Genomic DNA, 13,250 nt, shown 5'->3' on the forward strand with positions numbered 1-13,250 from the left:
GGGGGGGTTCCCCAGGAGGTAGAGGCAGCAGGCGGAGTGCTGGTGGATCATCCCAGGTGAGTAGGCACCCGACTGACCCAGAGCTCCCTGTTGCACACGTGGTTGTCGATAGAATTTCCTGAGTTTTCCCCGCGTTCCCAGCATAAGGCACTAGTAGATTCAGGCGCAGCTGGGAACTTTATCAACCGTTCCTTTGCTATGAGATTAGGGATCCCTATTGTGTCTGTTGATGTTCCCTTCTCTATACATGCCTTAGACAGTCGTCCTTTGGGGTCGGGGCTAATTAGGGAGGTCACAGCTCCGCTCACTATGATAACGCAGGAGAGTCATAGGGAGCAAGTTAGTCTCTTCCTAATCGACTCCCCTGCGTTCCCTGTTGTGTTGGGGATTCCCTGGTTGGCTTCGCAAGATCCCACTATTTCGTGGCAACAGAGGGCTCTCAAGGGATAGTCCCGTCAGTGCTCAGGGAGGTGTGTAGGGGTTTCCTTAGGTGCCACTATGGTGGAAGGTCCAAACCAGGTCTCCACAATGCACATTCCCCCCGAATATGCCGATTTGGCATTCGCTTTCTGTAAGAAGAAGGCGACTCAATTACCACCCCATCGACAGGGGGATTGTGCGATAGATCTCTTGGTAGAAGCTGCACTTCCCAGAAGTCAAGTGTATCCTCTGTCACAGGAGGAGACGGCGGCGATGGAGACGTATGTCACCGAATCTCTGGGACAGGGATACATTCGGCCTTCCATCTCAACTGTCTCCTCAAGTTTCTTTTTTGTGAAGAAGAAGGATGTAGGTTTACGTCCGTGTATTGATTATCGAAGTTTAAATAAGATCACGGTAAAATACAGTTACCCGCTACCGCTCATAGCCAGTATGACCGAGTCATTACACGGGGCGCACTTCTTCACAAAATTGGACCTCAGGAGCGCTTACAACCTGGTGCGTATCCGGGCGGGAGATGAGTGGAAGACAGCATTTAGCACCACTTCTGGGCGTTATGAGTACCTCGTCATGCCGTCTTCCAATCCTTTGTAGGTGAGATTTTCAGGGACCTGCACGGGCAGGGTGTAGTGGTGTATATAGATAACATTCTAATATACTCCGCTACACGCGCCGAGCATGTGTCCCTGGTACGCAGAGTGCTTGGTCAACTGTTGGAGCATGACCTGTACGTCAAGGCTGAAAAATGTCTGTTCTTCCAACAGGGTACCGCTTTTCCACATCAGGGGTGGAGATGGAGAATGACCGCATTTCAGCCGTGCGTAATTGGCCGACTCCAACCACGGTAAAGGAGGTGCAGCGGTTTTTAGGGTTTGCCAACTAGTACCGGAGGTTTATCCGGGGTTTTGGTCAGGTAGCGGCTCTCATTACCTCACTGCAAAAGGGGGGACCGGTGCGACTGCAGTGGACAGGGCTTTTGGTCACCTGAAGGCTCTGTTTACCTCGGCTCCCGTGTTGGCTCATCCTGATCCCTCCTTAGCGTTCATAGTTGAGGTGGACGCGTCCGAGGCAGGGATAGGGGCTGTGCTGTCTCAGTCCTCTGGTACGCCACTAAAGCTCCGTCCCTGTGCATTATTTTCGAAGAAGCTCAGCCCGGCGGAGCAAAACTATGATGTGGGGGACCGGGAGTTGTTGGCTGTTGTCAAGGCTCTGAAAGCGTGGAGACATTGGCTTGAGGGGCCCAGACACCCTTTTCTCATTTGGACAGACCACTGCAATCTGGAGTACATTCGAGCAGCGAGGAGACTGAACCATTGCCAGGCAAGTTGGGCCATGTTTTTCACCCGCTTTTCTTTCACCCTCTCCTACAGACCACGTTCCCAGAACGTTAAGGCAGATGCACTGTCCCGGATGTATGACACAGAGGAGTGGTCCGCAGATCCCGCTCCCATTATTCCAGCCTCTTGCCTGGTGGCACCAGTGGTAGCTGGACGCAAACATAGAACGGGCGTCACGTTCAGAGCCCACTCCTACCCAGTGTCCGGTTGGGCATAAGAATGTTCCGATCGATGTCCGCCATCGTTTAATCTGTTGGGCCCACACTTCACCCTCCTCTGGTCATCCTGGCATCGGTCGGACAGTGCGCTGTCTTGCTGGGAAGTACTGGTGGCCCACGTTAGCCAAGGACCTGAGGGTTTATGTGTCCTCCTGTTCGGTGTGCACACAGTGCAAGGCACCTAGACACGTGCCCTGAGGGAAATTACAACCCCTTCCCCTTCCACAATGACCGTGGTCACACCTCTCGGTGGATTTCCTGACGGATCTTCCTCCCTCGCGGGGTAACACCACGATCCTTGTCTCCTTCCTTTGCACGGTCTCCCTACGGCTCTACAGACTGTGGAGGCCTTGTTCACCTACGTATTCCGGCACTACGGGGTGCCTGAGGATATAGTTTCTGATCGGGGTCCCCAATTCACTTCTAAAGTCTGGAGGGCGTTTATGGAGCGCCTGGGGGTCTCGGTCAGCCTTACCTCAGGTTTTCACCCCGAGAGCAACGGGCAGGTGGACAGAGTCAACCAGGAGGTGGGTAGGTTTCTGCGGTCCTATTGCCAGGACTGGCCGGGGGAGTGGGCGGTGTTTCTCCCCTGGGCAGAGATGGCTCAAAATTCCCTCTGCCACTCCTCCACTAACCTGTCACCTTTTCAGTGTGTGCTAGGTTACCAGCCGGTCCTGGCACCATGGCATCAGAGCCAGATCGAGGCTCCTGCGGTGGATTAATGGTTTTGGCACTCAGAGGAGACATGGGACGCTGCCCATGTGCGTCTGCAAAGGGCCATCAGGCGGCAGATGAGTGCCGACCGCCACCGCAGTGAGGCCCCGGTGTATGCACCGGGGGATCGGGTCTGGCTCTCGACCCGAAACCTGCCCCTTCACCTGCCCTGCCGGAAGCTGGGTCCGCGGTTTGTGGGGCCATTCAAAGTCCTGAGGAGACTGAACAAGGTTTGCTATCGGTTACAGCTCCCCCTGATTACCGTATTAACCCCTCGTTCCATGTGTCTCACCTCAGGCTGGTGGTGGCTGGTCCGCTCCAGCAGTCTGAGGTGCAGGAGGTTCCTCTGCCCCCTCTGGACATCGAGGGGGCCCCGGCGTATACAGTGCGAGCCATCATGGACTCAAGGCGTCGGGCGAGAGGCCTTCAGTACCTCGTGGAGGGGTATGGCCCAGAGGAGAGATGCTGGGTACCGGTGGGTGACATCTTGGACCCATCGTTACTCCAGGAATTTCACCGACTCCATCCAGATCGCCCTGCGTCTCATCCCCCGGGTCGTCCCCGAGGCTGGTGTCGGCGCGCTGCTGGAGCCACGCGTCAATGGGGGGGTGCTGTCACGACTTCCACCGAAATTGTTCCCTCTCCTTATTCGGGCGGTGTTCGGCGGTTGACGTCACTGGCTTTCTAGCCACCACCGATCCATGTTTAATTTTTCCTTTTGTTTTGTCTGTTTTACACACCTGGTTCCCATCTCATAATTATGTTCCTTATTTAACCCTCTGGTTTCCCTTTCTGTTTTGTGCGTGATTGTCTTTCGTGTATTCCGGTGTGTTCTTTGAGTCCTGTTTTGTCCTTGTTTGGAATGGGATTTTGTTACGTTTTGGATTGAGTAAATCAGTGATTGTTACTCTTATCTGTGTCCTGCGCCTGACTCCTTTGCTATCTTTTAGATAGACTCTGACATCAGAGCTGCTAATCTCCTTAACCACGTGTCAAACTCTTTCCATGGAGGGCCTAGTGTCTGCGGCAGGGCTTCCCAAACTCTATCCTCAGGACCCCAAGGGGTGCACGTTTTGGTTTACGTCCTAGCACTACCCAGCTGATTCAAATAATAATCAAGCTTTGATGGTTTGAATCAGTAGTCTAGTATTAGGGCAAAAAACAAAGCATGCACCCCTTGGGGTCACGAGGACTGAGTTTGGGAAGCTCTGGTCTGCGGGTTTTCACTCCTCACTTGTATTTAATTGATGAATTAAGGTCAGTAATTAGTAAATAACTCCCCACACCTGGTTATCTAGGTCTTAATTGAAAGGAAATACCAAAAACCCTCGGACACTAAACCCTCCATGGAATGAGTTTGACACCCCTTTCCTTAACCCTCAGGACATGCTCCTCGGTAACCATGGCAACCAAACCCCGGCACAGAGTGCACGTTCTACATCATTAGTTGAGAAACGCAAGAGGGCCCACCTCGACCAACAGTCTCCTCTCCATCCTCTCCTCTGTTCTCTTCAGGTCTACATTAGAGTGGACTGAGAGAGACCACAGACTTATACTGTAACCATGGAAACACGGCACTTCCTCACAACATTATGTCCCCCAGTGTAATGGTCCAGTGAGGAAAGAGGACACTATTCTCACAAAAGTGCCTCCCCTCTGGTGTTACCCATGTCAACCGGTCCCCAGTAGTGGAACTAAGTGCCCTGCTGCGTCACTGGGAGCTGTGCACCCAGGATGTGGCCTGAAGGATGAGATGGAGATCCTTCCCGCTACCATGAGGAGGTTAAGCCTTGGGTCGGCCCTCAGGGCGGGCACTGGAGAAGAAAGTCATACATATTCATGATTAACAACTCCCTTCTGTTCCCATCTCCTTCTTTCCTTTCCTTTCTTTTCTCCAGACTCTGAAGCTCAGGCCAGCACTATGGTGTCTTCCTCAGCCCCCTCTGTGTACAGTGTACAAGCCCTTGCGCTATTGGCAGAGGTAGGTGTGTCCGTGTGTGGATCTGTGCACCTATTGCTCTCATGCCTATGTATGTGTTTCTATTTCTGACAGACCCTCCTCCTCTGCAGGTTCTAGCCCCTCTTCTGGACATGGTGTATCGCAGTGATGAGAAGGAGAAAGCCGTCCCTCTCATCTCTCGCCTCATGTACTACGTCTTCCCCTACCTGAAGAACCACAGTGCCTACAACATGCCCAGTTTCGGGGCAGGTGCCCAGCTCCTGAGCAATCTGAGTGGGTACGCCTATACCAAGAGGGCCTGGAAAAAAGAGGCCTTCGAACTCTACATGGATCCTCTGTTCTTCACCATGGATGTCTCCTGTGCCCCCCAGTAAGATTGTGTTTGTGCTTGTGTTTAAGTGTGTGCATGCCATGTAAATATTGACAAATCAATATTATAAAATAAATTGTTAAAAGAAAATTACTGTGTTTGACCTCTGTTTCTTTAGCTGGAGGGCCATCATCGACCACTTGCTGACCCATGAGAAGACCATGTTCAAAGACCTCATGAGTAAGTAGAGTAGGTGTGTGTGTGTGAGTGCATTTATGCGTGTGTTAACTGTGTGTGTGTGTGTATTGCAGGCATGCAGAGCAGTTCTCTGAAGCTGTTCCCCAGTGCAGAGCAGAAGCCCATGTTACTGAAGCGTCAGGCCTTTGCCATGTTCAGTGGAGAGTTAGACCAGTACCACCTCTACCTGCCCCTCATCCAAGGTGGGTGTGCTTTCTGTGTATTCTGGGCATTTATTTGTGTGTATTGACAAAGTGTGTAGACCAGTTTCTCATTCCTGGGGTCCCAAATGGGTTTACTTTTTTGTTTGTTTTTGCCTTAGCACTCACACACCGGATTGATGAGGATCTGATTAGTTGAATGAAGTGTGTGAGCGCCAGGATTTAGAAATACTGGTGTAGACCATCACATTTGATGGATAATGAGTGTGTGTGACATTAACATTTTATAAGGCCAATATTAATTATTAATATACAGTATAATGTAATGCGGGTATCCTATCCTCTCTCCTCCTCCTCCCCTCTCCCTCAGAGCGGCTGACAGAGGCTCTGCGTATTGGTCAAACGCCCTCCGTTTCTGCCCAGATGTTTCTGACGTTCCGTGTTCTTATGCTGCGGATCTCCCCCCAGCACCTCACCTCCCTCTGGCCAATTATGGTCACAGAACTGGTGAGGAACAACCCCCACCCTGATGACATCACTTCCTGTCACTGTTGATTTCCTGTAGGGCCGGAAGGAACTAGTATCATGATACTCATTAGTATATCATGGAAAGGAAACAAATCACGAAGCGCACTTAACTCCTTTAGGAAAACAGCCCTAGTGTTTGAAACAAACATCATTATGTTGTCATTCATTCACATTTGCTTATCTTCAAAGCTATATCACACAATATTTTACATACAGCAGGTTTTTAAACAACCAAAGAGTTTTGTCTGCTTCGTGTTTTATTTTTTGCCATGGAAAATATCGTCACAGACCTAATTTTCTAATTTCAATGCATGTATACACTGTAGCGATGTACATTGTTTTCAGCGGGGAGGTGGCATGTCAAAAGAAAGTCTTTGGTAGTGTTTGTCCAGTCCTGTCTTCTAATGGTGTCTTTGATCTTTGTTTGTCAGATTCACACATTTGTTCGTCTGGAGAAAGCCTTGTCGGAAGAAAAAGAGGTGTCAAAGTGAGTCCATGATCACTCAGTCTACTGTAGACGCATCAATACATCTGTCCATCTATCTAATATGTAGGAGACAGTCTCTCATGTAACTATCACCACCCTTTCTTTGTTCTCCCTCCTCTTTTCCTCTCTCTGTCAGGCTGACTAAAGTGGTACGTGGGTCCATGGGGATTGGGCCATTGACATTCCCCCAGCCAGAGTTGGACATGTACCTGTCTGCCTGCAAGTTCCTGGACACCGCCCTGGCCTTCCCCCCAGAGAAGATGCCCCTCTTTCAGATGTGAGTGCCTCACACTGCTTAATATCAGCTTAGCATCTGTATAGGCTGTGCTTAGCATGATTACAATGAAATGTTCTCTGCTCATGTCTGTGCGTGTGTGTCAAGGTATCGCTGGGCCTTTGTTCCAGAGGTGGATATGAGCCGCTACAGTGGCCCAGAGAATGGTCTCCTGGAGGGAGAGCTGGAGTGCAAACCCCATGTTGTCAAAGTACTAGAAGCTCTACACCAACGCTACGGGGTAAGAGAATGCAAACAACACTATAGAGCATGAGAACTCGTGTTCTTATAGTCACTATGATAACATGACTCAATCGTGCGATCTGCTCATCCCATTCTGTTGATGTCATGTCCTATAATTCCAGGCGCTGAGTGACGAGTCGTCTACGGAGCGTCTGGAGATCCCCCTCCTCACCCATCGCTCTCTCTCCTCCATCACCCAGCTGGTTCCCTTCCTCCATACACTCTGCTGTTCCTTCCAGGGCACATCACCCAGCAGCCCTGCAGACTACCCTGTGGCAGACTACCCCACAGCCAACGCCCACCAAGTCCTGAAGCGACTGGAGCACATCACTGAGGGAGAGTTCCTGGACTCCATGGAGAGCTAGATCTGCACCAAGGTTCTAGAGCTTAGAGCGCTGAGGAAATGACAACTGGAACTATAGCAATTGAATGTTGTAGAATGGCCACAACTGCTGAAAGCGATGTTTTATTATAGGCGTATGCCAGCTAAATGGCAATCTTTTGGGATGTTCTTTTGAATGATGAATTGTTTACTTTACTTGGTTGAATCTGAACACTCCATGTCTATATGGGATATTCTACATTTGAGATATCGGTACTCTAAAATAATCTAGAATTAACTGACACAAACTGGAACGGAGTGGTAGTTATTGGGCTCTCTGAGTACAAGTCTGAATGTGCTGATTTAAAGTTAAAGTAATACTGATGCTAGCTACAGTAGCTTTTAGAGGTGATACTGGTTGTAAAATAAGTACCACTGTAACAAAGGGAGTGACAGCAGTACTGACTGCTGATTCCATTCCATCGCTCTACAAAGCTTTCCATAAACCTCCTCCCTCCTATTAGCAAGTTGTGTCTGTCTGACTGCCAGACTGTAATGTATTCCAATGAGACAGGAGTAGGTTAGTATACCTGCTGGTCAGTGACTATGGGAACTCTAAGGCTCTTAGTACAGGATGTTTGGTTTTAAATGTTTCAAAAGCTCTGCTTGTCATCAATCATGATGTTGCAGTTTTATTTGTGGGTAAATTATTGAATGTGATTTGTGTACATGGCAAAACCTCTAGATATATAATAAAATAACATGCGGGTCAATTTGGTATTTTATTCAAGGGAACTCTTCGACTTCTGTCTGTTTTTAAGTGTTTTGGGGAATGTTTAGACTTACCGCTCATCATCGATTTGTTCTTCACATTTCAATGCTTAACTAAATTATGTGAATGTCTGGCCTCCTGAAAATTATAACTTTTTAATATCAGGATTAATATATTATGGTCTGTAAATAAAAACCAATATTAAAGAACGATTCAATAAATGGAGCTCAAAATTTATATTGTGAATGTTTGCTTGATAACCTCAGAGACCTAACCCTAAGAGTCAATAACATAAGTATGCAGGTGTTATAGCTTTATCTGGAGAGGCAGGGATTTGTGTTCTGGGTAGATGCATGTCGCCTGGCTGATGAGGCCCAAGTGACTTACTGGGCAGGAACAGCTTTAACCATGCTGGTCTGGAAAGAAGGCCGTTATTGCAATATTTGATCAGAAATTGTGCAATGGGTTTGGTTCTCTCAAATGTTAGTTTTTTTGCCATCTTGGTTTGAGTAAGTTTACATGCACACTAATAATTATATATTAAAGTGATTATGGAAGTAGGCAGAGTATGGCAATTCAAGGCATAAGTGACATAAGCTTTCGCTTAGGGCCTCCAACCCACCAAAAATATGTTTGTTTTGTAACTCAGTCAGGGTCTCAACTTACTATTGACTGTAAGAATAGTAGAATACACCTGGTGCAATTTCCAAATTTGGTTTCTTATGTCAGTCACTCAATTAGCCATGCCATCTAACTATTTTTCGATTGGTATTTAGTTAAGCCAGCTATCTAAACGTGCATGTCGACTAGGCATGCAGGGCACGTGCCCAGGAGCCCTGGCCTTTCATGGCCCCCCCATTGATTGTGTTGATTAGTTGACTGATGTTCCTGGCAAGGTAACTGCTGTTTAACTTAACAGAAAAAAATGAAACTAGTGTTTATTCACAGTGCTGAGCTAGTATTGCAACTGACATGCAACGTTAGCTAATGTTTCATCCCGTCAGTTCAATCAAGGCTACTGTAGATATAACGTGATTTGACGTTAATTTATCTGTGGCCAAAGACCTTGAGCCTTCTTGGAGTGGCACTTCTAATGTAACTCTGTGGCAGCACCCAACCGGCTTGAATTTCCGAGCTCTCCCAGTAGATTTTGCAGTGATGTAGTGTCCCCATGAGTGACAGAACACTGAGCCAATCATGGCGGAACTAAAGAACGTTACCAACTCCTACCCTCTGTATTTTCCACTGGCTGCCCCACCACCACAGAAAGCACTGAGCTAGGCTGAAACTTCAACATTTTGGAGCTGCCTTACTCAAGAAAGAAAAAAAAGAGACCATGTTTGTATGAGGCTTTATTAACTCAATGATTATTAGATTTTTTTACAGTGTTTTCAAACTGATATTTGACACGTATTAATGCCAACATAACACAAAACTGAAATTGTTTATTTTTTGCTAAAAAAGTGAGTCACCACTTAGAAGCAGCAAGAACGATGACAGCTACACATGCTAAGTTTTGCATAGGTCTATTGGATATTGCCTACCTTGAAGGACGATTTGCAGGCAGAGACCTATAAATGGGTAATCAATACTTATTGAAAACGAGAAGGGGCGACGCTCGCTCACCATAGTAGCCCAACCTATGTGTTGTGCCTTTTCAATTTCAATTATGATTTTTTTTTTTGTGTTTTTGTACTTCGACTCACGTTGGTTGTGAGCGCCCTTCACTTCTTTCCATTATCAAAATGTATTTACACACGCAGTAGTAAACTACAGTAAAATCATATTTTAAGTTAATTTCATATTCAAGTTAACTGCTATGGGATTCTCCGTCCGTGTAGGCAGCCTACTCTATTTCATTGAGACCACACATGCTAGGCGTACTTGAACTCTCATGTCCAACTAGGAGAGGTAGGATACTGAAGTTGAAGCAGTGAATTCTGAGTGTGTGAATAATGCAAAAAAATGTGTTTTTAATACAATATGTAGGCCAACACATGCAAAGCAGAAAGAGGACAGTTTCAAAATAATCTGATTTACAACAAAAATATTTTCATCCCAAAGTCCTCTGTCTGACCGCCCGCTCCTGTCCACAGCATAGAAAATGCTGACCGTGCCACAATGATCTGTCTGACCGCCCTCCCCTGTCCACAGCATAGAAAATGCTGACCGTGCCACAATGATCTCTGTCTGACCGCCCTCCCCTGTCCACAGCATAGAAAATGCTGACCGTGCCACAATGATCTCTGTCTGACCGTCCGCCCTGACCGTGTCACAATGATCTCTGTCTGACCGCCCGCTCCTGTCCACAGCATAGAAAATGCTGACCGTGCCACAATGATCTCTGTCTGACCGCCCTCCCCTGTCCACAGCATTGAAAATGCTGACCGTGCCACAATGATCTCTGTCTGACCGTCCGCCCTGACCGTGTCACAATGATCTCTGTCTGACCGTCCGCCCTGACCGTGTCACAATGATCTCTGTCTGACCGTCCGCCCTGACCGTGTCACAATGATCTCTGTCTGACCGTCCGCCCTGACCGTGTCACAATGATCTCTGTCTGACCGCCCGCTCCTGTCCACAGCATAGAAAATGCTGACCGTGCCACAATGATCTCTGTCTGACCGTCCGCCCTGACCGTGTCACAATGATCTCTGTCTGACCGCCCACTCCTGTCCACAGCATAGAAAATGCTGACCGTGCCACAATGATCTCTGTCTGACCGTCCGCCCTGACCGTGTCACAATGATCTCTGTCTGACCGCCCGCTCCTGTCCACAGCATTGAAAATGCTGACAGTGCCACAATGATCTCTGTTGGGACCAGCAGCTCTCGCAGGGATCCCGCGGGGATGCAGCCTTCTAGTGCAGTCAGTAGGCCAACACAACACTATGCTCATCATGCCTTAGCAGGATCAGACGGTGACAGGGTTCCCAGCTGGATCAGACAGCCAGGGAAGACCAGTCTACTGAGCTCAGGTAAATTTAGCAGTTTATTAACAATATCATTGAATGATACAAAGTTATTGAATTGATGGGTAGACCTACAGTAGCTACAGTACAGCAGTTTAAGATTAAAGCTTCAGTCTGAGATCTGGAAATAATGGTAATTTCCAATATTGAACCATTGATTTTATTCTTGGATAATATATTGTATAAGGCAATTCTTTGTCATGCTTTACTGTAGGAGGATCAGATGGTGACAGGGGTCTCAGCAGGGTTAGGCAGCCAGGGAAGTCTGTGATGGAGGTGAGGTGAATTTTTGATACAGCACTTTATTCTCTCTGGGCAGCAAACACTGGTCAAGCCAGATGCTATTTTAAGACAGTCTCACAAACCTCCAAAGTTGATTTCCAAACTGTAACAAGGGTTGATAGAAACTTTTCCTGGTGACACAAAACATGTAAAAAAATGTGATGAAGACCTGGTAGAAGCTATTGATGATGATGAATAGGTACAGATATGTTTGAATGCCCAGTCATGTTCATATCATCTCAGACATACATTGCTGTAGTTTAAGACCATCCATAGAACCTACTATATTCCAGTGAAACTGAATAACATGCACACAAAAATCATTCCTCTGCTGGAGGTTTAAAACACAAAAGGGGACATACAGTTGAAGTCAGAAGTTTGCAAACACCTCAGCCAAATACATGTAAACTCAGTTTTTCACAATTCCTGACATTTAATCAGAGTAAAAATTCACTGTCTTAGGTCAGTTAGGATCACCACTTTATTTTAAGAATGTGAAATGTCAGAATAATAGTAGAGAGAATGATTTATTTCAGATTTTATTTATTTCATCACATTCCCAGTGGGTCAGAAGTTTACATACACTCAGTTAGTATTTGGTAGCATTGCCTTTAAATGGTTTAACTTGGGTCAAACGTTTCAGGTAGCCTTCCACAAGCTTCCCACAATAAGTTGGGTGAATTTTGGCCCATTCCTCCTGACAGAGTTGGTGTAACTGAGTCAGGTTTGTAGGCCTCCTTGCTCACACACGCTTTTCAGTTCTGCCCACACATTTTCTATAGGATTGAGGTCAGGACTTTGTGATGGCCACTCCAATACCTTGACTTTGTTGTCCTTAAGCCATTTTGCCACAACTTTGGAAGTATGCTTGGGGTCATTGTCCATTTGGAAGACCCATTTGCGACCAAGCTTTAACTTCCTGACTGATGTCTTGAGATGTTGGTTCAATATATCCATAATTTTCCTCCGTCATGATGCCATCTATTTTGTGAAGTGCACCAGTCCCTCCTGCAGCAGAGCACCCCCACAACATGATGCTGCCACACCCGTGCTTCACAGTTGGGATGGTGTTCTTCACCTTGCAAGCATCCCCCTTTCTCCTCCAAACATAATGATGGTAATTATGGCCAAACAGTTATATTATTGTTTCATCAGACCAGAGGACATTTATCCAAAAAAGTACAATCTTTGTCCCCATGTGCAGTTGCAAACCGTAGTCTGGCTTTTTTCATGGTGGTTTTGGAGTGTTGGTTTCTTCCTTGCTAAGCGGCCTTTCAGGTTATGTCGATATAGGACTCGTTTTACTGTGGATATAGATACTTTTTACCTGTTTCCTCCAGCATCTTCACAAGGTCCTTTGCTGTTGTTCTGGGATTGATTTGCACTTTTTGCACCAAAGTACGTTCATCTCTAGGAGACAGAATGCGTCTCCTTCCTGAGCAGTATGATGGCTGCGTGGTCCCATGGTGTTTATACTTGCGTACTATTGTTTGTACAGATGAACGTGGTACCTTCGGGCATTTGGAAATTGCTCCCAAGGATGAAGCAGACTTGTGGAGGTCTACAATTTTTTTCTGAGATCTTGGCTGATTTCTTTTGATTTTCCCATGATGTCAAGCGAAGAGGCACTGAGTTTGAATGTATGCCTTGAAATATATCCACAGGTACACCTCCAATTGACTCAAATGATGTCAATTAGCCTATCAGAAGCTTCTAAAGCCATAACATCATTTTCTGGATTTTTGCAAGCTGTTTAAAGGCACAGTCAACTTAGTGCATGTAAACTTCTGACCCACTGGAATTGTGATACAGTGAATTGTAAGTGAAATAATCTGTTTGTATTGTTGAAAAAATTACTTGTGTCATGCACAAAGTAGATGTCCTAACCGACTTGCCAAACTATAGTTTGTTAACAAGACATTTGTGGAGTGGTTGAAAACCTAGTTTTAATGACTCCAACAACCTAAGTGTATATAAACTTCCGACTTCAACT

General features: G+C 46.7%; 1 protein-coding gene across 3 annotated transcripts in view; it reads left to right on the forward strand.

Annotated features, from left to right (window-relative positions):
- Positions 1-8,241, forward strand: part of LOC112241003 (protein dopey-2) — a 63,009-nt gene extending 54,768 nt beyond the window's left edge. For all 3 annotated transcript variants that reach the window (XM_042319806.1, XM_024409217.2, XM_042319807.1), the window contains 9 exons: positions 4,609-4,691; positions 4,781-5,040; positions 5,159-5,220; positions 5,292-5,420; positions 5,749-5,885; positions 6,338-6,393; positions 6,530-6,670; positions 6,776-6,908; positions 7,033-8,241. In XM_042319806.1, the coding sequence (XP_042175740.1) occupies positions 4,609-4,691; positions 4,781-5,040; positions 5,159-5,220; positions 5,292-5,420; positions 5,749-5,885; positions 6,338-6,393; positions 6,530-6,670; positions 6,776-6,908; positions 7,033-7,275 (1,244 nt within the window). In that variant the 3' untranslated portion in view covers positions 7,276-8,241. The remainder of the gene's footprint in view (positions 1-4,608; positions 4,692-4,780; positions 5,041-5,158; positions 5,221-5,291; positions 5,421-5,748; positions 5,886-6,337; positions 6,394-6,529; positions 6,671-6,775; positions 6,909-7,032) is intronic.
- The last annotated feature ends 5,009 nt before the right edge of the window (positions 8,242-13,250 follow it).

Source organism: Oncorhynchus tshawytscha, linkage group LG03 (genome assembly GCF_018296145.1).
Source record: "Oncorhynchus tshawytscha isolate Ot180627B linkage group LG03, Otsh_v2.0, whole genome shotgun sequence".
NCBI classification, from domain to species: Eukaryota; Metazoa; Chordata; class Actinopteri; order Salmoniformes; family Salmonidae; genus Oncorhynchus; species Oncorhynchus tshawytscha.